Source organism: Botryllus schlosseri, chromosome 16 (assembly GCF_051294905.1).
Source record: "Botryllus schlosseri isolate E-star chromosome 16, Bs_hap1, whole genome shotgun sequence".
Taxonomy (NCBI): Eukaryota; Metazoa; Chordata; class Ascidiacea; order Stolidobranchia; family Styelidae; genus Botryllus; species Botryllus schlosseri.
Window position 1 is genome coordinate 7386295 of NC_137251.1, and position 25562 is coordinate 7411856.

The 25562-nt window shown below is 39.9% G+C and overlaps 1 protein-coding gene across 1 annotated transcript; it reads right to left on the bottom strand.

Annotated features, from left to right (window-relative positions):
- On the bottom strand, positions 1–23663 carry LOC145458485 (uncharacterized). Its single transcript, XM_080336863.1, has 10 exons — positions 23544–23663; positions 22908–22963; positions 22679–22849; positions 20074–20106; positions 17905–17941; positions 15980–16120; positions 8079–8150; positions 7347–7462; positions 1516–1643; positions 1–1133 (listed from the first exon to the last, which is right to left on the bottom strand). Exons 1-10 carry the CDS (start codon positions 23600–23602, stop codon positions 966–968), a joined length of 981 nt encoding a protein of 326 aa, XP_080192989.1. The 5' UTR covers positions 23603–23663; the 3' UTR covers positions 1–965.
- Between the last annotated feature and the right edge of the window lie 1899 nt (positions 23664–25562).

Here is a 25562-nt window from a genome sequence, read left to right on the forward strand (position 1 = left end):
TTTGAGCTTGTCGATACGTTTATTATAGCACATATAGTGAGAAAAATATCAGATATGTACAATAAACGAGAAGTACTGTCATAAAAAACATTTCCGCATAGCACGTGGAACAATGAATAAATGCTGTCTTATCAACAACAAAAACTCTATATCGCGATGCAAATAAACTAAAGGAAGTGACGATAATGTAATTAACACTCTATACGCACCATAGTCAGAAGCAGCAGGGATGAAGTGGATAGATAAAGGCGTAACCACGTGCAGAAGAGACACGTAGACACACAAAATTATTTATAGAAAGGTACATGTGTATGCTGTCTGTCGATCATATTGTACCGAATTCGAGAACATATGTAGGTAATAGAGAAGCACCAACCACAGACCAGGTGTTCGGCTGTTGCAGTATCCTTATCAGAGTTGGTCAGTAACTAAGTACTTGTACTTATCGAAGTATTTTTTGCCTATTTGTACTAATTACTCAAGTATTAATGCTTTTAGACTTCTTTCACTTCAATTGAACAGTTTTCAGGCAAAACGTCCTTCTTTTTACACTTTGGGTCGTATATAGTTTTCCGATATATTTATCACAACCTATCGGCGAAGTATCAACTGTATACAGTTAATTGAATATATTTTAGAAAAATGTAGGCCTACCACATTTTTTATGTCTCTAGTCCCTTTGCGTTAGTCGCGAAGGTGCATTTTGCAATTTCGAAGGTCCTTTCCATTCTATACTCTAGTAGCAACGATGACTTTGACTCTCATCCTAATATATAAAACTTGCGATAAAATAAATTTATATAAATAACGTCATTAAGCACACATGATTGATGAGATATGGTAGTCTGGGGCTCCTAATGAGGGCAAACACATGTATAGTGTTTCTGACTGTAAAAATATGTTTATATAGAAATAAAATCATTTTTCCGCACATGCTTGATGAGATATGGTATAGTCCCGTATTGCTAATCACGAGGGCACTCACACGTAGTGCCACTGATGGCGTCCTTGTCTATCATGGCGACCATGGCATAGTCGTTGTGAATACTTTTCTTGAAAGACATGATCCCTCGAATATACCATTTGCCATCTTCGTTCCCATCATTGCATATCAAGGGCGAACCACTCAAATCCTGCAAATGCAGAAAAATAAATACATATCTACATAAAATCCCCATAAAAGCGTAATTTTCAAGGATTCTAGTCAATGCAATGAAATAAGTACGTAGCGTAGCTGGAAACCAATTTCATATAATTACATGCTAGCTGAGCTAGCGCTTACACATGACACACCAATCAACAAGTACTTGAGCAAATAATTCTAGAGTCGATTCGGTTGCCCGCAAGCGCAACTGACTATTACTCAGTGAGTGCATGCATTTAATCGAAAGTTCTCCGATCCCAATTATATATATATTATAACAGTGAAAAACATTACTAATCGGAAATCTTTAAAGAGCATGAGATGACTATACAGATTATATTCGATCAATAGCAAGAGGTAGAGCAACTAACGTCGGGAATAGGTTCGTCGTCTGTTCTTTTTACACACATTGTATGACAACGATATCGATTCAATTTGTTGACATCTATGTCAGAGTCAGGGTGATCTTCATCCGTGCAAAAAGCGAGAGATACATTCTCTGAAAGAAATGTAAGAAATCATGTAAACGCGTAATTTCCTTCACACAAGATCAAATAATTATGATTTTTTGGGTAATCCAAAACTGCATATTTATTAGTTCGAGAAAGATTCTGATCTGAGTACTATAGTATAATTCGCAGAGAGGCCACCGTGATGCTGCAATAACTGCGTCATGTAGGGCGTGGCGAAATATCTTCATCGATGAACTGACGTCTCAAATAATGATAATCACTCAGAATGACGTCATAATATCTCATATTATACTTAAATTGTGTTTTATTCGCTTATGAGTTATGATCCGACCGCTGGCATCCGTCTGCTTTTGTACGCAACCCGTCCCGCGAAGGCGATATTTATTCCGTTTTTTTTATATATTCGTTCACATCATGACATTTTCCTTCTTAGAAAAGCTCGACGAACACATCAATCAAAGCAATGACAAACTGCTATCACGGCTGCCAATACACGTGACCATGTAAGAAGTCTCAGCACTAGCGAAGTGGTTTCTTCCTCCACCGCCAGACGAGTAAATTCCATTGCGCTAACCGTAGAAGATGAAAGTGGTGTTGTCGTTCATATCACTATCCCCGGTTTATTTATCGCGGCTGTAATAATCACCGTCAAAATCGGTAGCATGCGTCACCATCAGACTTTACAAACTACCCATTTAGTTAGTTGACGGTCAACCAACTAACGGATTTTCAAGTAGTTCTAGTTCTAGTACTAGTTGCAAATTTTGACAAGTCAATGGTTTCAATTCTAGTTGCGCAATTAAAATAGATTATTTGCCGAACAAACAGAAAACAAGTTTCGTCGATGAGGGGGAGGGGGAATCGTGACACTGGTGTTCTGCTGTATGATGTTTCTGCAGTCATTGTTAGCTCAGGGTCATCAATACTAACAGTGGTGTAGCCAGCGGGTGGGGTTTGGATGTCGAAACCTGTCACAGTTGAAAGTCGAAACCCCGTCCTTTTGAAATGCTGATTCAAGATATAATATTTCCTATAAAATAAAAAAGGAATGAGTTGCCTCGAGGCAGTATGGATTTTAACCTTGAACGACTTGGGAACCCTTACGCTAATTTGCAAACCTTTTTGTTGATGTTTGTTGTAGTATTCATGGTTGTCTTCGAATACGATAGTCATTTTCACGATGTCAATATCATGATTCCGTATAGCTGCCAACTGTGTAGCACGGCCCAGCAAGCCTTCACGGAACCCCTAATTTTTACTGAGTCACAAAAGCATAAATCTACCAGATTACACATCTAACTACACATTCAATAACTCACTATGCATTACTGGTATGCAAAATGAACAGCACAACAGCAGAGTGTTAGAATAACAGAACCGTTAAAACATGAATTTCACACATGACAAAAACATTATACGACTATTTATCGCAAATCAGTGTGACTTCAGCTATCCCCATTCAGATATCAGTTCACAAATGCGTGACTTCATCAATTTGCTTAAGTACAAATGAGCCAATACATATTTGGGATAGAAATGGCATTTCAGAAGGATGGGGTTTCAATTACCAACCCTAACCTCCCCAGCATACGCAATTGCACCCAACACACCACTAAAACAATTACATTTCGACTGCTTGAGCCTAATAGCCTGCAACCCATGATGGCAAAACGATCGTGTAATCACAAATCAACGAATGACTTTGGGGTGATTCGTGACCTTTAGGGATCCTCTGAGACTGTCTAATGGAGCTTCTGAGGTTCCTGGGAACACCGGTTAAGAATCACGGATCGATTTAGTTGTATTATTAGTTCGTTAGTTGTGGATTTTTAATGGTCGTTAGTTCTAGTTTCAGTTCTAGTTTTGGTTGAGAGTTTTAAAGAGTGAGTAGGAGAGATGTGGTACCGATGGATCACTGGGACCGAAAATACTTTGAAAATTCTCTATGATAATTCCATGATTACACTCCGTGAGCTTGTCTACAAGTGCTTGCTGCCAAAATCTTTCCTCACATACAACAAAATCCGACGTGCGCGAGCTATGGGTTCTCTCACAGATGCTTTTTGTTTTGGGGGGTGTAAAGTAAATTTATGTCGACATGTACATTTTTCTTTGTAACCTTCAACACGAACAAACCAGCAATTATTTTTATTGTGAAGTGCAGGGCTTGTATCAGGCTATATAATGGCACCTATTATTTTTTTCAGTCCTTTCCTTGAGTGGAAATTTTTTCGATTCATGTATAAAATTCGTAGGGTGGGGACCGATGATACAATAGCCAAATCAAGCAAAATAATCAAGCATACTAATCATAAAACAAATGAAACATGCCTACGTACAGAAAATCTTTATGTAATAATTGCATATGATTTTTTATTGCTATAACGAGGTATTTGGAAGTCACACTGTCGATTTTCGGGCAATATGTATGTATCGTAAAATTTATAAGTCCGAGCCTAAATCGAAACGTGATTTTATGACAACATTTGAGTTAATATTTATTCCATTTTTTGACGGTTGCGATCAAACATTCTTCTTTGGCTTACTGTAGCTTAGATTATAATACTGAGCAAGAAAAGTTGTCAAATCTGAGGTATTTAGGTATATGTGTCATAGGTCCCCGGGTCGTGTGCCATTGGACCCACCGGGTGGGGACCGATGACACATTCGAGCAACAAATTTTGAACGTCCATAAATATTTTTTGAAAAGACGGATATTCATGCAGGGGAGATGTGGTACCGATGGATCACTGGGACCGAAAATACTTTGAAAATTTTCTATGATAATTCCATGATTACACTCCGTGAACTTGTCTACAATTGCATGCTGGCAAAATCTTTCCTCAGATACAAAAAAATTCGACGTGCGCGAGCAATGGGGTCTCTCACAGATGATTTTTGTTTTAGGGGGTGTAAACTAAATTTAGATCGACATATATATGTTTCTTTGTAACCTTCAACACGAACAAACCAGCTTTCATTTTTATTGTGAAGTGTAGGGCTTGTATCAGGCTATATAATGGCACCTATTATTTTTTTCAGTACTTTCCTTGAGTGGACTTTTTTTCGATTCATGTATAAAATTCGTAGGGTGGGGGCCGATGATACAATAGCCAAATCAAGCAAAATAATCAAGCATACTAATCATGAAACAAATGAAACATGTCTACGTACAGAAAATATTTATGTAATAATTGCATATGATGTTATATCGCTATAACGAGGTATTTGGAAGTCACACTGTCGATTTTCGGACAATATGTATGTACCCTCAAATTTATAAGTCCGAGCCTAAATCGAAACGTAATTTTATGACAACATTTGAATTAATATTTATTCTATTTTGTGACAGTTGCGACCAAACAGTCTTCTTTGGCTTGCTGTAGCTTAGATTATAATAATGAGCAAGAAAAGTAGTCATATTTGAGTTTTTTAGGGTATATGTGTCATAGGTCCCCATTGGACCCACCGGGACCGATGACACGTTCGAGCAACAAATTTTGAACGCCCATAAATATTTTTTGAAAAGACGGATATTCATGTATATGTGCGCGATAGGTAGAGCTTGTATCAATGTGCTGAGCCAGCAATAGATCTGCTGTTTTCGGCTGAACATTTCAGGGCCAGCTATCATTTTCCGATTTTTGATCCATCGGTACCACATCTCCCCTATATATGCGCGATAGCTAGAGCTTGTATCAAAGTGCTGAGGCAGCAAAAAACCTGCTGTTTTCGGCTGAACATTTTGGGGCCAGCGATCATTTTCCAATTTTTGATCCATCGGTACCACATCTCCCCTATATATGCGCGATAGCTAGAGCTTGTATCAAAGTGCTGAGGCAGCAAAAAACCTGCTGTTTTCGGCTGAACATTTTGGGGCCAGCGATCATTTTCCAATTTTTGATCCATCGGTACCACATCTCCCCTAGTTCTGATCATAGTTCGGAATTTTCAAAAGAGAGCATTCTTTCAGTTTTACATGCGAGTTTTAAAAGGTAAGTAGTCATAGGTATAGTTTTAGTTGCGCATTTTGAAAATCCAGTAGTTTGTACAAGTCCTCATTGGTCCTCGTTCCAGTACTCATTGCATCCATTGCGATGGCGAGATAGCGTAGGGGTATAATTCACAGTCACAACAACATTGTGTTGCGGGCTCGGGTTCTACCTAGGTCGACTCAAGTATTCCTACCTAAGTGTTAGAGGTTTATCTATATAGGCTCCTCCTCGCCGTCTCATCCGAGTAAGCGTTGTCTTTCATAGGCCGAGAAGTGGGCCGTGCTACAAGTCGACAGTTACGAAATGAGAATGAATAATATCGTTTTTATTCCCAAGTTATTTGTTTGATCCGACAGCAAAACGTAGCAGTGCGCAAATAATTTTACATAACACGCCAATACGATTCAAGGCACGAAAATATGATGAAATCAATATAAAGGAGAAGAGATATAAAATATAAAAGCTGATGTCTAATTTACAAAAAAGAGTAGGGATTACTTGGAAAGAGCAACGAACCGGAGGGCTTCAATTGCAGTAAACTCCATTATTGCAAGAAAAATCAAGCCTTTCGTCGATGGGGATTTCGCAAAATAATTATAGTGGCCGTCGTTGAAATGCGCTTCTACCCAGAAACGGACCTTTTTGAAACCATTTAAGTCTAATGACATAATTGTAAGCGTTATAGAAACTATTTCGCGCAATAATAATGGTAATAATCCTTCAATAATAACACTTTATTCCAGGGTGGTAACCAAGCCACAAGACTCCGAGTCACAAGTCAATCTCACTTTTATAGTTTCAACTCAAGTCGAGTCATTTTCAATTCGCCACCGAGTCAAGTCCGAATCCAAGTCGTCGAGCAGAGCTTCGATTCCGAGTCATGGGATAATGACTCGAGTCCGAGTCCAAGTCATTGTGTTGACTGCTCAGTTCTCAGTTAAAGTCTTGTTAAACCCGCCGTTATAACTCTGTTTGGTGATATCGAACGGTTCGCATTTAGAATATACTAATTTTCCTCACTTTCAATAGTTTCTGGTCGCATTTTTAAGTACCAGTACCAATAGACGAAGCTCAAATACGGTGGTTGCTTCACTATTCATCGAAATTACAATGCAATGTTGGTCTTGGCCGTCTGAGTCTCGAGTCATATGACTTGGTTCGAGTCATGCGCAATGACTCGAGACCAAGTCGAGTCAATACACGGATTGACTCGAGTCGAGTCGAGTCATTTCCATATTTTGGGAAATGACTCGAGTCAAGTCGTGTCATCAGAAAATCGTGACTCAAGTCTGACTCGAGTCGAGTCATGATCCGAGTTATTACAACCCTGCTTTATTCTCGACGATTCTGTTTGGGGGCAGGTTGCTCCCCGGATTATATTTGTATTTACCAGTCTTACTGTGAATGAAGACTATAATAATTTCATTGGCTCCGTATGTATTTCATATCATCATGACTTCATATTAATAAATATATTTCGAATAGCCTGTTATAAATAGGAAACGGTCACTGAAACATGTGAAGTAGCACAACGAGGACGTGAATTCAACGTGATTGAGAAGTTTCGGTATTGACCAACGTATCTCCGCCCCATACCTTACATTTTGCACCATTTTACACCATGCGTTTTTCATTTAGCTTTCGACTTATGTGGTAATTATGAGAATGTTACGGTGCCATTGGACTTCACATTCTCAAGCAAGTGTCAGAATATTCTTTCAGCGTTTAACCTACCTTCGTCGCCATTTCTTTTAATTATTTTGCATGATGCCGCCTCTTCGCAGATGTGCTGCAAACAATATAGATTGCTCGCGTAATTTTTTTTCTTGTACAAAACGGCGATGTCGTGTCTGCAAGATGGGAAAAATGATTTTAATAAACACACTTTCACCGCTGTTCGGCGTTTGAAGGCTACATTAATACAAGTCTAAGATATCGCTTCGATATTTTACGACGACTATACATTTCTGCACCCAATAAAATCAGAGGATAAGAAACACCGTACCCCTGTTTATTGAGAATTTTGATTGATGACGTTGGAAAATTGTGAACCCATCATTGTTTTCGAATAGGAACTTGTAAGCTTTCCTGGCTATATACAGACATTGGCGTAGCCATGATGAAAATTCGAGCAGGAACTTTCCAAATTTAGAGGAGCGAAATTTTTATACAGCGCCGTGTCATCACTTATGCTTTTGTGCCTTGGTGTGAATAGATGACTAAATACACTGGTCAATTTTAGAGTTGATGAGTGCAAAGGGGCCTTTCGACTCGGCACATATATGTGTGCCGGTGCAAAATAATGGGTGTGATGTTTGTTTGTAGCATAGCCCGCTTCTGGGCTTTTATTAGACACCACTTATACGGATGACATGGCGGGGAGGAATGGGCGTAATATTCGTTGGGTGGAACATTTTGTTTGTAAGAATAGCCCTTAAACATCGCTAGCCTGAAAAAAGAACTTACTTGATTTGATGGGTATTCGCATTTTTGTAGTACTGTGCGTGTCTGATAACTTGGCCCTCGTTAGCATTATCACTGGAAACAATAACATGTTGCATGATAATTCAGCAGACAGCGAATTGATATTGATATTGGTCCGCATACCCTTTATTTTGGTCTAGTCCAGTGCTACCCAACATGGGCGATATCGCCCCTCAGGGGGTGATTTGACGGTCTAGGGGGCGATAATACCGAACGGGGCGATAGGGGGCGAAAACGGACGTAGGGGGCGATATGGGGCGAAAACAACGAAGGGGGCGATAGGGGGGCGATGGCGCGTTAAAACGGCTACATGGAGTCAGGACCGTAACTGCCGCACCCCAAACCCCCAATTCGGAGGCGAACTCGAAGGATCCGAAAATTATTTCGTGAATTAACATAAATTATAGAGTACCGTATTTTTTTTAGAAATTCTTCCAACTTTTTCAAACAATTTTCGCGCTGCGCGTGATTTAATATTGTCATATATATTGATTTTGGGGTACCCTTCCCCCAACAACAACACGCATTATTTATGGAAATGGAGACTTCGGCGACGGCCATTACTGAGCCACGACGCTCCAAGACATATGAAGTTATAGGCAGTGTTTGGATCAAGTCACTACCTTCGAGTCACGAGTCATTTCGAGTCATTGCACATTTTGACTCGAGTCAAGTCAAGTCAATCGATTTTCGTAGGTGACTCGAGTCAAGTCAAGTCACTCGATTTTTGGAGGTGACTCGAGTCAAGTCGAGTCAAGTCACGAGTCAAGTCACAATTCAAGTCAAGTTGCCGTTTTGAAGTATATATGAGGAATGATTGCGTCATTGCATTTTGCTAGCTGTCTGAAATACAGATTGAGTGCAGACATGGGGTAATCGCGATTAGTAATCGTAATCGATTACGACGATTACAGCATTTTGAAGTAATCGTAATCGCAATCGATTACATTCGAAAAAAATCCGAAGTAATCGTAATCGTAATCGACTACTTCCCATATCTAATCGATTTTTTTATGAAAGAACGATTACTTTTTGTTTGTACATAGGACTATGACATAAACTGAATATTCGTGAACAAGAATGAGATAATATACCACGTTAGCGATAGCATAAACGTCTGTTTTCAAACGCCTGTGACTCATTATTACGTCAGAAGTATTAGTTCCGCTCGTCATTGCGTAAGAAGTATCCACACATAGTAAACAGACATGCGGTGGACATTGTAGTGTGATTTTAAGAACACCTCCCGTGGTGTATATCAGGTTATCAATACACTACAGAAGCCGCTACCTCGCAGCAGGATATTGATCACCACTCTGCCTATAGTTTCAAATAGTAACTTATGTATTGATGTTTGGTTCTGCTTAGTTAAACGCAGTTTACCATTGCTGCTTGGCGAGCAGGAAACCTACGTACGCACGTGCACCTGACGAAGATACGGAATTTTGTACTCGTCGAATAAAACATTGCTGTTTCCACAACGAAACGTTACAAATAAACAGCTGCTGATATATATCATAACCGAGCCGTGTTTAGCCGTTTCTCGTAACAGCAGCTCGCAGTGTATGCATTAAGTTTAAGGCAGAATTTTTATGTTAACTATATCTTATTCTCATATAACTACTTGAAACGGGCGTCAATCGTTATTTCAAAGTTCGTTACTTAGCATTTGGACCTGCCGCCATAACCATCCGCTTATATAGCCTGACATGTTAGCGTGGGTTGTAGCTAGAATCAGCAATTCAGCCAAAACAGCAATTCCCCTTTCCAACCGTTGGTCAATTTTCAAAACTGAATTTCGTCAATAATATTGGTAATTGCATTATATTACTATTCATTTATAACCTCTCTGAGCCCCGAGTGTCAGATTTACCTGTAAAGCTGGGGCACGTAATTCATATTCATAGCATCTGGTATGTTGTTATAATTACTGTATGTTGTTAATTCGCGACCTCCAGTCCGTTGTATTATCAAAAGATATTGTTCTCGCCCAAACGTAGCAGACTAAAAGAATATCTTTTGTAAGACGCACACACAAATTGTCATGGCTTTATTCCTTTGTGGATGCGCCGGGTGACATTTGCATTGTGGGCCCAGATTGGAGGGACAGGAGTTATTAGTCACGCCCACCCAGCGCGGCTATTGACAATGAACGAAAACCCTAAATTTCGGCCAAGGTATTTCTTTGGTATCACATCCCGTTGAGTTGCGTGTTGGCCGAAACTGCATATGTCTTTTGGTGTGTTGTGGGATCGTTGCACGGTAATGACCGGCTCCGAAATGCCTGTTCCTATAAAATAGCTCATGCATGTTTATTCTTGAGGGGAAGAGGTATGCATTTCAAGCCCAGCTACTGGAGCAGGGTGTCACCAACCGTTTTGAAACAAAAAGCTACTTCTTGTGGAGTGTACTGATTATTGCGACGACCGACGGGTTAAACCACGTACTACCGTCGTTTATCCGTGTTCAGTTGGATTTCTTCACTTAAAATAAGACAATCAGAGCACTGGGCCGGGTTTCCGCTCCTTATCAAGAACAAAAAACGCTCACTCGCAGGAACTCACACCACCTCCTCCAAGCTAAATTGCGTTGCTGCAGTGCGCGCAGAAGCGCCAATCTCCGCGTCGAGACTCGGGAATATTAACTATAGATTCCCGTTGAGCCGCCGCGTGGGCGAAGACAAGCAATGCCCCGAGCGACTGCGTTCGTATGTTCCTTGGGTTCGGCCGACCCATGTTCAACTGCTGGGCGGAGGGGCTGGGGGGCTGGGCGAGACTTACCGGTGCCCCCTATAAGTATCTATCCTTAACTTATGGGGGGCTTCGCCCCCCAGACTCCCCTTTCATATCTGTTATTATTATCTATCTATCACGGTTTGGCCAGGTGCTGGATTCGGCCATGTCTATTTTTTCATGTGTGCAAGGATAGACTACATTAAAACTAAGTAATTCTACCGCATGCAGAGATGTGATGATTATCGGAATATGGTACTTTTCTAACAAATGCAGAGATTTGATGATGATCGACACATCTGCACGGAATCCTATTCTTGCTTTACACGGATTTCCATGTTTATTCGTTATTATTCTTGAAGAAAGCGCACAATCCAAATAGGGGAGCCCTTCGACCAGGGCGACTGCCCACCTCGCCCACCCCAAAAGCCACCACTACTACAGGGATTGCAGGCGACTCATTTGGTCCGCGTTGGTGACCCCTTTACTAGAGACATTTGAATGGCAAAGCTTGAAGAACATTTTCAAGAAGTAATAAATTCTCGAAAATACTCTATAATTTATGTTGGTTTACGACATACTTTTGAGTCCCGTTCGAGCACGCTCCCCACCCTATTAAGGAATTTGGGGTGCGGCAGGTAAAGACCTGGCAATAATGCAAATCGTTGGATGCGATAAATCATGCACTATAAAGATGGGCAATTGGTATATTATGGCGTAATAAGCAAATGACGCATGATGTATGAAGAAAGTTGATATCTCATTAAGCCTTTTAATCGCAATCCTTGTATTGTCTTTCAATATCTCATTTAAGATTGTAGTCCTAAGCAAAACAAATGTAATCGTGAGTAATCGTGATTACTTTTCCAATGTAATCGTAATCGCCTACTTCCTGATTTTGCTGTAATCGTAATCGTAATCGCGTGATTCCGAAGTAATCGTAATCGCAATCGATTACATTCATAAAGTAATCACCCCATGTCTGATTGAGTGGTCATTGATTCTGAACCAATGAACGAATATATAGTTGAAGAGCTTCTTGGAGGTACAAAACTTCAATTTACAATTGAACAGTATATTCATATTAAAATGAACCCGAATATTTTCGGCTGATATAGTTCAATACACACGCAAGAAGACGCTGCATCGCTCACATATGCAGTAGAACTGCTAAACTACGTAATTGCTCACTGCACAGCCTCACTTGATAGTTACCAGCCAAAATAGAGAATAGAGAAACGAATTGATAAGATGTCATACCTACCCGTTTACAAATTGGTATGATACAATTCGAGACCGCGCCAATGGTTCAGGAGTATTTAAGCTATATTCGAATTCAAAGTCAATTTGAATACAATAGGTTTGGTTAAGGTAAGAACAGAGAACAGAAATAGACATGTTGCTATTAAATTTCTTTGATATAATAGTTTGCGGTCACTTTATTTGTGAGAGAATAAGGGAGGCTCAGTAAAACGCTCTCACGGGTTACACCATCATTTCGCGAACAACCCGACCATATGCAAGACACAGTGATTTATATCGACACCGATTACTTGATGACTTGAAATTGACTCGTGAATTTTGCTCCGAGTCACGAGTCAATCCACAGTTCTGATACGCCGAGTCAAGTCAAGTCATTTTAGCAAAGTGACTCGAGTCAAGTCAAATCATACGAAAAAGGTGACTCGAGTCCTCCCAACACTGGTTATAGGCCATGTAACATACGACTCCGAGAAGTATGCCAGAACAATCAGCAGCGAGAAGACCTTGGCCTAAAACAGTGGTTCTAATAATTTTTAGACCGCGACCCAAATCTGACTTTTAGTGGTATCTCGCGACCCAAGCAACACACACCAAAATGAATGCATTTGGGTGCCGACCAATTATATCAATAACGAATGGTTTGGCCACCCAACGACGGTCAATTATCGCCACCGAACTTTTTGGCACCGCACTTTGCCCAGCCGTATGTTGGCCCAACGCCATATATTCATGTGTCCAAGCGTGGACGGGTTTTGGCCTCATAAACCGGCAACCGCTCGTTGTACAACTCTACACTAAAGCGTCCCAGGTCTCCGACGGTGTTTTCCAGAGAAACCAATGTTGAAAAAAATCTTATCATGAAATCAAACCAATTTGTTTATTACAAAGGTCGGCACATTTTCATGATCAAGTCATGTTGTGGTGGCGACTTCTCCGCGTGTCTCGCTTATTGGCCGTGGTACCAAACTCAGTGACCTCTGATATGCTCAAACCAACTACAGTAAATCGCGCGAAAAGCGAAGATATTGTTGTTGTTGCAATGACCTCAAATAATATTACATACATATTAAAAGACCGCTCTGGTACCGTCGCGACCCAAAATTATACCCTTCGCGACCTATGTTTGGGTCGCGACCCATACTTTAAGAACCACTGGCCTAAAAGGAATGCCCTAGTGATGACTGAAAACTTCGATATATATACATATATGTTTAATTGTCCATAGGCGCCCCAACGAAAATTTAGCTGTAAAAGTGGAATTTCGAGGTCGAGCCGAAAAGTTGACCTTTTTCGGTTTCCAATATTTGGGGGGCGATGATCGGTGTGGAGCTTCAAAAGGGGGCGATTAGTCGACAAAGGTTGGGAACCACTGGTCTAGTCTAAATGTTAGGCTAATACTTGTGTATCCAATAATCACACGCCGGTAATGCTAGTTCGGGTTTACGGTTTCGCATGAAGTGATCTTATTAGAAATGAGATGCACTCCGGTGTTGTCGAGCTTATCACGCCTCGAGATTGACGTTGAACGAGATTTCTGATGCGCGAGACGGCCCCTAAATCCGTTGGTTCCAAGAAATAGCCTCGATTAATGCTATTTTCATGAGTATTGCGCAGCGGTGGGGCATTCACTGATGATATTCGAGTAGAAGTAAGTCGAATCGAGTAGGTAGTGGCATAGTCGGATTTTTAGACATTAATCAAAATATGTTCATCAGGAAATTCATTCGATAAATCTTCACTTTACGAAGCTTACGGCAACTGCTGTGGCATGGCGGAGACAGCTGTGGCGTGGTCCCTGTTCTCAAACATTATGACAAATGCGAAGCACCAAATAGTCAGAGGTGGTCAGTAACGAAGTACTTCTACTTTTTCGAAGTACTCAAGTAGTTTTCCTCTACTTCTGGTACTTACTCAAGTAGATCTTTTTTCGCTACTCTACTTCTACGTCGTAGTATTTGTATTTTTCTTTCAATTACGAGTATTATATGTTGAGTTCTAATTATAGTTTCAGCTCTTTTGTCTGGAGAACATACATGTTGAAGTATAAAAGCTAGTGTAGTAATGCCTTATATTTTCCGAAAATAAAGCTACACACTATATGGCATTTTTACGAACTGCCGTTTATCTAATTAACGTATACTAATCGCGCAAAGTGATAAAGCCGTATCCGACACAACTTCTCCGTATTGCTTTTAAACTGAACTAGAGGCCTTATAATATGGGGGACGGCGCCATGCCATGATATTCTCTAAATTGGGTTTTCGAATAAACAAAGGATTAGTATCGCATTTCCATGTCAATATTCTCATTTACATCCCATGATGTGGACGACTTCTTATTCTGTCAAAAATTGATACCTCCTTGGATGCATCAACATCAATCAACCTCACTACACCTTCCGCATAGCTACATTTGCAGCTTTTGACAGTCGATGCGAACGAATTACGATCGTTTTCACCACTACTTACTTACTTGAGTTGATCTAAAGTCAGTTAATTCTACTTCTACTTCAAGTAGTTTTAGGTTGCTTATGTAAGAAATACTTCTACTCGTAGTTGAGTAGATTTTTCGTCACTACTTCTACTTCTACTTGAGTAGCTTTTTTGACTACTGTGACCACCTCTGCAAATAAAATGTATGCAGTAGTTCTAATTTGTGAATTTAGGATTTAGGTATGATAAAGCACCGTACTAATTAATTAAGATTGCACAATCTATATTGTACATGGTCTCGATATGCTGATGTGACCTATGATAGCAATCATAATAGTCATTCAACGATTGCGAATTCTGGTTTTACGGAGCCTCCTTTGGTTTGTCACAAATAAATTGACCGCAAATGAAGTGATTAGGGAAGACATTCTCAACGGGGGTCCATGAACCCCCTGGGGGTTCGCCGACTAATTTTAAGGGGTCATGGAAGGCCAATGTAAAAAGTGCAACTATTAAACCACATCATCTTTCATTATATATGTTAGTACTTGCTCTCACCACCGGTCACCAGCGATAGTGATGACATTTTCTGGGAACCAAGCAGTTTTTCAAGCTTTGGCTAGATTTGGCAATGTGAGGCCGTGTTTAGGACTAGGCGGAGGTGATAAATTCTGTTCGTAGTGAACTCGGGTTGTGCCGTTCAAAGAATTTTCAAAAGGGGGGCCACGCAACCACCGAAATAAATTTAGGGGTCCGCGTTAAAACAAGGTTAAAAATCACTGAATTAGAGCTCACATTGTCGTCGACTAGTTGTAATATATCTATAAGAATGAATTCATATTGTTCTATAGACTGCTCAGTGCTCAGTGTAAACTTAAATGAACCTCTTGTATGTTTAAAATGTAACAGGTATGGTTAATACATAATTGTATTACTCGTCCACGGTTGGCTCAAACTGTATCTGATTGGTGTATCAGTGGGTTATATATTGCATCAAATCAATTTGTTTCAACTTTTAGGAATTTCGTATTTTAGCCTTTCTATGTATGTGTAAGCGAAAGAACGCCCTTTCACAATAATTCAGAATAATTAGCAACTCAATCTGCAGCTCAATCATCTTGACAAATAATTATTCAAATTCGATTTTAATCAGTATAATCGGTGGTTTTGTTGTTTTTATCTCGCCTTGTTCTTTGATTTGACTAGATTTTGACTTGACTTGACTTGGATCCAGTCACCCCCAACAATCGAGTTACTTGACTTAACTCGAGTCACCTCCAACAATCGAGTGACTTGATTTGACTCGAGTCAAAAAGTGCGCAATACCTCGATATGACTTGTGACTCGAACGTACCGAGTTATTTCCAATACTGTTGCTATGACCATTAGATACGGAATATGTTTATGTTTACAAACAACCTATGTAATTGGTCGCATTTAATCATTGCCAACCAACCATATGCCTTCCTTTGCCTTCATAAGACAGTGTGTGGCTGTCAAAATGATTCTATTAGAGATCCTGATTCGATTACAATCTTCCATGGCGATGATGGCACTCTTGATATTCTCCAGCTGACAAGCTTCATCATTCCGTGATCTAGAAGGAATACGATATTTCCACAGTTATTAATGTATAATTGACGCTAAACCATTTACTTTATACCATATATGTATATCACGGTTTGTCAAATCGTGAAATTGAATCATCACTAGTAAAAGTATTTTAGAATCATTCAAACAAACGGAAGATTACAGGAACTTGATCATACTCTGATCATTCCGTTTTACATTGTTTTGTTACCTGTCCAAAATATCACAATATGTAGTTGAATAGGGTTACCATACGTCCTCATTTAGGAGGATTTGTCCTCCTTTTTCAGGTTCTTGAAAATGTCTTCCGAGGACGCCTAAATAACCTCATTTTTGATAATTCGTGCTCTTTTAGAGCTTTTAGAGCTAAGAAATGGGCAAAAAGGACGAAAAATAGGAAATTCTTGGGCCGAACGAAAGTGACGACTTTTTTTAGTCAACCAACCACAGTGTCGGGGAAAATTTACCATCTTTCCGAATTTTACTCCACAATTCTAAATCTGAAAATTTTGAAAAAGTGCCCTACTTTCCTGATTCCAAAATATGGAAACCCTATAGTTGAATATGTTGGATAAGCAGGTAGAACGATATAACTCCTATTTATAATGTTTATATCAGTGTTGGGATCAAGTCACTACCATCGAGTCACTGCCCCTTTTGACTCGAGTCAAGTCAAGACAATTGATTTTCGAAAGTGACTCGAGTCAATTCAAGTCACCCGATTTTTGGAGGTGACTCGAGTCAATTCGAGTCAAGTCAAGTTAAGTCACGAGTCAAATCACAATTCAAGTGAAGTTGCATCTTCGAAGTATGGAGCATGACCACGTCGTTGCATTTTTTAGCTGTCCGAAATACAGATTGAGTAGTCATTGATTCTGAACCAATGAACGAATGCAGAGTTAAATATATACGCTGTATCGCTCACATAAATGTATAACTGTTAAATTACGTAAGTAATTGCATAGCCTCAGAGTATAAGTTCGCAGCAGAAAAGAGAATAGAGAAACGAATTGATAAGATGCAATACATTACCCACTTACAAATTGATATGATACAATTCGAGCCTGCCCTAAGGATTGAGAACCATACAAACTATATTCGAATTAAATATCAATAAAACAAGAGGCTTGGTTAAGGTAAGAACAGAAATAGACATTTTGCTGTTAAATTACTTTACTATACTAGTTTACGACAACGTAAGCTGTAAGCTTCGATCACTTCGTTTGCGGTCAATTTATTTGTGAGAGAACAATGGCGGCTCATTAAATCATTGTATCATTAAATGATTGCTCACTCTCATGGGTTACGCCTGGGTTACGCCAGCGTTTCGCGAACAATTCGACCACATGCAAGATACAGTGATTTTTATCGACACAGATTACTTGATGACTTGAAATTGACTCGTGAATTTTGCTCTGAGTCACGAGTCAATCCACATTTCTGATACGCCGAATCAAGTCAAGTCAAGTCATTTTAGCAAAGTGACTCGAGTCAAGTCACGACATACGAAAAAGGAGACTCAAGGTGACTCAAGTCTGACTCGAGTCATCCCAACACTGGTTTATATACATATATATATAGTATTTTATTTTCATGACATATCTTAACTGTCCTTTAACCTTGATTTATCTTAGTACGTGGTGCAAAACGCCTTTACATATGATCATGATCATTCTCTGATCATATTTGAAATTCTACATTCGTTATCATACATGATGTCGCAGTGCCATTTTGGAATAACATTCGTTAGGACAGCATTCTCATATAGAAAGTGTGAGAAAAATTGCTCACCTCGTTATCACATCCTCCCATGCTTGTCTGGCATCATCTAAATTGCGTTAATTTACGGTAAACATTTCCATTACTTCAAAAATTGCTAATAATTATTGCGAGTATTATCTTACCCAAAGATCCCTCATGTGTAAAGGACGCCCACACACTTGATGCGTCACAATATCATAATTCATGCCGATGGTTTAAATATTTGTCCTTTGCGCATATATCGGGAACGTTCAAGAAAATTTAGGGATGGTGTGAACGTGAGGTTCACGTTGGCGTTTTGTGTGTGAACCTCCTAAATTCAGAGGTTCACGTTCACAAGCGAACCTTGATAGGTTCTGCACTGTGAACCCTTTTCATATATTACAATTTTCACTTCATTACAACATCTTTGGTTGATATTTATTGCATTTCAACTGCGGGCCACTCTATGCATGGCGCTTACAGGATAAATAATCAACATTATACGAGCATGCACATTGACAATCTCAAAAATTTTACTTGCTCTGTCACAAAAGTTTGCTCGAAATATCCAGCTTCCCGTTTGTGAATATTAATGACTCTCTGCTGTGAGCTTGACCCGCAATCACATTTCGCGCAACAACAAGAGCGAATGATGCTTATTCAACCAATCAATGAAATTGATATCGTTGTCTGATGTAAAACAAATCTAGCAGGTGCACGGGGTCAATCTAGATTTCATGTGTTTATTGTATCATGAAAACCAAATCCGTGCGATTGGGGGTTGGCTACTGCTGTATAGCTTGTTGGTGGGCTAATATAGGTAGCAAGTATAGCAACCCGTTTTACACTCTGCTCAATACCAACGTAGGAGTACTCAGACGCCTCGTCGAAATTGTTGGGGAAGCTGCGAAAGATATTGATTTTATGGGATTGTTATATCATTTGATTGCCCCAGTTGATACATTTGGTGACGTTTAAAACATAAATATATAATTCAGTTTTGTGGCATTGTGTCGCTAGGTATCGTGTACATTATTATAGGCTATCACTTCACTGCAATATAGGGTTTAAATTAGCAATATGACGTCATGTGACGTCATTAGGTTCACGTTCGCGTTCACACAGAACCTTTCGAAAAGGTTCGCGTTCACACGAACCTGAACCTTTCGGAGGTTCGCATCAATGTTACTCACTTGAAATAAGGAAAAATATATTAGGTATCAAATAACGTACGAAATCTCTGTAATTTGCACGTAACGTTATCACAATGGTTTTACCCTCACGGTCGCGACCTGATTTGTGACGAATTCTTCAGTGAAAAGCAAGCAATTTGGTCCAACGGAAGCATAAAATAAACATAGGCCCATATTGATACACCCATTTCAGAATCAAGTAGATGGGGATTATCATGACCTTTTGTTGGGAGCTGTCAATCAAAACCGCTTTTCAAAATTGGTATTATAAATAAAAAATTTCCGCACCATGTCGATTCGTTTCACTTGACGCGATGGAAAAGCGAGTGGCGCATTTAGATAAGTCGGCATCGCCACGACACCGTTGGATGTATGCATTCGAACCCCAGTTCTACCTAGCTTCTCTGTGTCTGGGCTTCTCATCACTAACCTCTCTGCGATTGCTGTGTTTGAAAATCTCAGAGTGAAGATGAGCCGAGCTGAAAAATCGACGGTAGAGACGAAGATACGGGCGCATGGAAAACGAGGGAGACCGATGGTGAAAGAGAGCGAGTGTGAAAAGTCGTTCGGATGAAGACGAAGAGCAAGGACAATGAAATATTACGCATGTTGCTGTCATGGCATACGTGACATTAATATGCGAAAAGCGCCACTGTTATGTCAATAAAACAAATAAACTTCAATTCGATTTTTGAAGACCTTGTTCATTTCAAAAGGCCTGCTTCGAGCCGTAATGATTTTAATCAATTTTGGTGATGGATGAAGCTTTAATTGAAAAGTTTGAACTTTGTAAGCGTAGCAGCATCGACGTTCATAATGTATTTGTTACGTCACAGCTTGGGTTGCCACCATTCTAACAGGGGCGGTCGCACGTTTCTACAAGAAGGAAGAGCCGTCATGCAGCACTATTCGCGGGTAGAAAGTGTCTTAACATCGTTCTCCGTGGACGTTTAACGCCCCCTGAAGGATCTTCCAGGTCCAGCATCTGATGTACACAGAATAATAAATTATGAATTTTACTTACGGGAACTTGATACAATTTTGCAGCCATACGTTCCTGAATAAAACAAAGACACACGTTTGGTCACAGAGAACTACACAATCAATAAATAACATTCGGTGTCGGTGGTGTCTTATGCAGAGCCGGCGTCGAGTATAGGCTGTGCTAAAATCAGCAGCTTTGGATTCATAATAAAAAGGATGTAGACACGGTATAAATTGACCAATGTAGTGGAAATATCATGACCGTAACAACAATAACAATAGCAACATCAAAGTACCGATGAAGAGCCGCGAGTCGCGTAACTTGAAAATTCCGCACCCATATGAATATGGAGCAAACAATATAGCATAGCTTTAAATTTATTTGCTTCAAAGTCCGAACTAAATGTCTAGTCGCGCATTCTGATACCTCTGAAGTCGCAACACGTCGCTGTTGGCGTAATTAAAAAACGAAGGAAAAGTCGGTCGGAAGCTAAAGTATGAGTGAAGCTCCACCGGCTTCGCATTGGAGGTATTTCTGGCGATCCCTCCCGCATAAGCGGCGACATACAAAAGCCTGGATCGAAAATGAGCCATGCCATAAGTTGGCAGTTGAGGATCAATAAGAATATTGGAATGGCGTAAACTAATATTACATATGGAACATCATGAACACTAAACAACGACATTATTTGATAAAATACATGCATTAATGAATTAACTAGGGCTGAGCAACCCGTGGGCTGCAGGTCCCATCTGGCCCACGGGAAGAGACTGAGTGACCCGCGCAGTATAATTATAAAAATGACGTGTCAGGGCTATGTCCCACCCTAATATTTTCGTTAACTAGCATAAGGGGAGTATTGTAGTGCCTTCTGTTTTCTTGCATTCAATATATGACCACGACATCCCTCAAACATGAGAAAAGTAGCCTATACATAATATAAAGACATTCTATTATACCATGTCTATTCGCAATTGTGATAGAAAGATATGTTGCTCGTATCGCTTGAGGCAGTTGGGAGGCTTCAGTCTAGGAGTCTGCACTGCGCAGCTTGTGGGTATGGTGCTATTGGACACCGACATTTCGGCGCCAGCCATCTCTGCATCCAGACACACCGTGGCATATATGAAGTTCCAGGCAAATTGCGACTCCGCGAAGTGCACCCACAGAATGATTGCAGCTGATAAATAGTAAACCCAAAATGATCGGCGTATGTTCGCTGAAGCCACCTCACCCCACGTGTCCCTTTGGCCAAAAGTTTGGACACAGCCTTGAGGTACAACGTCGAAGTCGCCATTTGGTTTCAGATAGAAGCATAAGCTATTAGTGCCCAAACTTTATCCAATCAGGAAACGCGCAGCAAAATATTTTCGAAAGCATGTCTTCTGCTATACACATTTTATAGAGGTCTTCAATATAAATGCCCATCGTTTCTGCTAACCTTATGGAAAAGTGACCAAACAGTTCTATTTGAACAGGATTGATCTCACGATTGTACTGCAAAAAATCTGGTATAAGTCGCTGCAATTTACAAGTCCACTCAGGGTACTTTCAATACCTCGTTCTTCTTACTTTGGTATGATATACAGTCCTAATTATACGATTACATTGGTGTGGTTTCAGGATGCTTTTTTCTTTTGTGGAGCAGGAGCATGGAGCAGATGTCGTCACTTGGGATCGCGTCAGGTTTGTTAATTATATAAATTGCGTTCCGTGATCTCACTGCTCCAATATATGTCAAATCGATCAGCTGAACCGGAGTACAATTGACCCGTTATTCAAGTCACGGAAAACTGACTCATCTGGATTCCAGATGAATCTAGCATGTGGAACATTCCAATATCAGTCGAGAGTTTTCGAGAGGACATACGTAGGTGTTTAGGAAATTTCTATGCTCATTTCTACCCGACAGCTAAATTTTTCGCGAGATTCAAAAATTTGACTGACTCATGGCTTGTATCATAGAAATTAAACATGAAACGGCAACGACCGATTTTGCAGCTTCGTTCTGCTTCGCCGAGGCTGGAGTGGAGAATTGTTTTGGGTAGGCGACTGTAGGATTTCTGGCAATCCAAAAGTTATTTTCCCGAGCGCGTCTATTACTGAATCTGGTCTTGATCGAAAGCTACTGTTGCACCGATTACGAAAATGTAAATTAAAATATTCATCAGGCACTGATCCACCTAGAATCTGTCCTCCAAGTCTGAAATATCGGCATTGTTCAGAACAATCGGGTAACCTCAACACAATGGCCTTAACAATGACCCGTTGCGACTCTCCGATTGTTCGAACAATACCGATATTTCAGACTTGGAGGACGGATTCTAGGTGGGTCAGTGCCTGATCATTATTTTAATTTATATTTTCGGAATCGGTACAACAGTAGCCTTCGATCAAGACCAAATTCCATAACTTCTGCGCTCGGGAAGATAGCTTTTGGATTGCCAGAAATCCTACAGTCGCTTACGCAAAACAATTCTCCACTTCAGCCTCGGCGAAGCAGAACGAAGCTGCAAAATCGGTCGTTGCCGTTCCATGTTTAATTTCTATACTTGTATAATTTGTTACAAATCGTGCACAAACGATTCATTATTTTTGCTGGCTTTTTCTCTTTGATAACAATTATTACAAAATGTGCACAAACCTGTTGTTGGTCCTGGCTTTTGGAGTATCGGATTCGTGTCAGTATCTTTTTTCTCAAAACCGAGAAATGCTCTATCGACCTTGTCCAGTCTTGGACTCGGCATTTTTGACTGCTGCATCTCGTCCAAATAGAGAATATCATTTAGTATTTTGTCTTCCTCGCGTTCCAGTCCTACAAAATCTCCCGTATTTAAACAAATACTAATGCAAATGCGTTTTATATTACTCACTTCGCACGTGGCTCAGTTGGTTCCGTAAGCTCATGCTTAACGAACCGTATGTGTTTCTGAAATATAATTTCAGTATAACTCGTGACATAGGATAGGTATTTCCAAGGTGATCAATGATTGTCCCTCTCATACGTTACGATGATAAATTGTATGTAGAAAAAAGTTTGAATGGAAAATTGAGCTAGACAACCCGATCCGAGAAATGAAACGCTTCATCGATAGACAATTTGTTTAAATCAGATCAGATCAGCCAACATAGGTGCTGGAAAGGGTCGGCTAGATTGGACGCATCTCTTGGACCTTGAATCAAACACATCAAATATTGCTAGTGTTCACTCACTGTACTCGAACAAAGTTATGGTTCTTATTTCCGCGTTCACGGGGTTTCGACATATGTGGTAATTTTACAGCAGGTCGATATAGTTGTGATTACTACCGAGCTGCTAACTAAGAACATGGCCCACTTTTCTTTCAGACTTATGTTATACACCTCGTACACTGGCTGGATGGTGATGAAGAAATAGTTAATAAGTGCCTAGAAATAAATAATTAAGGGTCGGTTATACCGAAAGCCGATATCTGAATTTTTATTCTAAGGAGTATTAAATAATAATAAATTAGTCAGAATTTACTTACGCGGCGTTGCAGGTTGCAATCATCACGAACATAATTGATAGGGAATCTGAAGCCTTCATTTTTAATGCCTACCGACAGCTGCCTCGTACCAGTCAAAAGAGCCGTTGAATGTATTGGCAAAAACCGACATCATATATATGCCCGATCAGTCCATCCTATACGCCAAAACCGGATCTTGCAAACGCGTCGCTTGAGATCGCAGCGTCCCATTTTCGAGTGCCGATTGGCGTTTCTAACCGGATAAAATATAGTAGCATCGGATATACTCGTTCTGAGAGACTATCTCTGTGATGAGCGGATCTTGAATTCTGAGAATCAAAAGCCGTCCGACAGCTTGGTTTTCTGAGGAACAATCCGTTCGAATCCGCACAGTCTCGTCCAGGAATCCGACAAACTCATATTGAATAGTTTTTTTAAATAAACCTAATAGTACAGCTGAGTTGAGATACAGTTATGGCATAGTCTTTACAAAGGCTATGGTTATGGACAGCTCATTAGCTGATATATATATATATTAGGGCTGTTCAAAAACAACTTTTTTTCCTGAATCTTGCTGGTTACTTGATTAAATCGTTAGGTTGCCTTAAAAAATGACGCACACCAAATTTGAATTCATTCCAACCAATATTCGCGGATTTCGTAGAGTTTGAAAATTTTGCGTTTGCCTAAGAATGCAAAATTTTTTTTTTTCAAATTTTTCTGCCAACCCCATGAAATTGTTGCGCTGTCTTCAAAAACGAAGCAAAACAAATTTGACTCAATTCGAAGCCGTAGAAGTGGGGTTATTTCAGTTTTTCATTGATAATTCTGGGATGATCCTTGATTGGTGGATCATTCCAGAATTATCATCAAAAAACTTGAATAACTCGGCTTCTGCAGCTTGGAATCGAGTCAAATTTGTTTTGCATCGTTTTTGAAGACAGAGCAACAATTTTATAAGGTTGGAAGGAAAATTGGAAAAAAAATTTTTTTTGCATTTTTAGGCAAATTCAAAATTTTCAAACTCTACGAAATCCGCGAATATTGGTTGGAATGAATTCAAATTTGGTGTGAGTCATTTTTTAAGGCAACCTAAAGATTTAATCAAGTAACCCGCAAGATTCAGGAAAAAAGGTTATTTTTGAACAGCCCTAATATATATATATATATATATTTGCTTGGACCCTTGACGGAAGAGTTTTACAGTAAGTAGGATTGTCCTAAACAAATTAAGATATATTTGAAAATATCCGAAACAAAATCTGAAATGAAATCAGTATCCGATCCGAACAACACAAAATGGACTAAAATGCAGTCCGAATCCCATTCGAATTCGAATTATGCTCACCCAGTGCTACTATCCATAAAAATTATCGATACCTCGAAATATAGCGTGTTCTCGCAAAGGTGCAACAGCCTGTCATTCTTTTGAAGTGAAAAGACTTTTCAAATCACCAATTAGATGCAGGGCATGGTATGGTATGGTATGGAACGAGAATTTTCCATACTCCATACTTGCCTTACTCTCTCCATACCATACTTGATACATATTCCATACTTTCAAATGCTTCAATATCATAGGTATAGTACCTTTTCTAGTACCTACATTATTGGTATTTCGGATGTCATTATTGCTTAAACTAGCCATGAGGCCAATCTAACTCCTGGTAATAGTTTCACATAGTCTGTTTTGGTGAAGTTTAGTTCACATTGGTGAGGTGCCGTGTACCTCTACTCGACAGCTTCCGCGAGCAAATTGAGATAGTCAGCAGATTGTTATCTAGGACCGTCCATAAAAGGGACTGGCAACATACGGCCCGCAACGAGATTTTGTCCAGCCCGCGGACAGTTTCCCGTCTTACATGATAATGTGGCCCGCGGCCTCAGTCTGCCGAGATTCCCCACTACTTTCCTAAACGTCAAATTTTAGTGACCGTGTGTTATTATAGGTCTGCGCACTGCGCAGCGTGCGAGAGTGGAGTTTATACGGGTAAGGTCTTCGAGGCGAGAAGACTTGCATTATCGGCATTTACGATATAC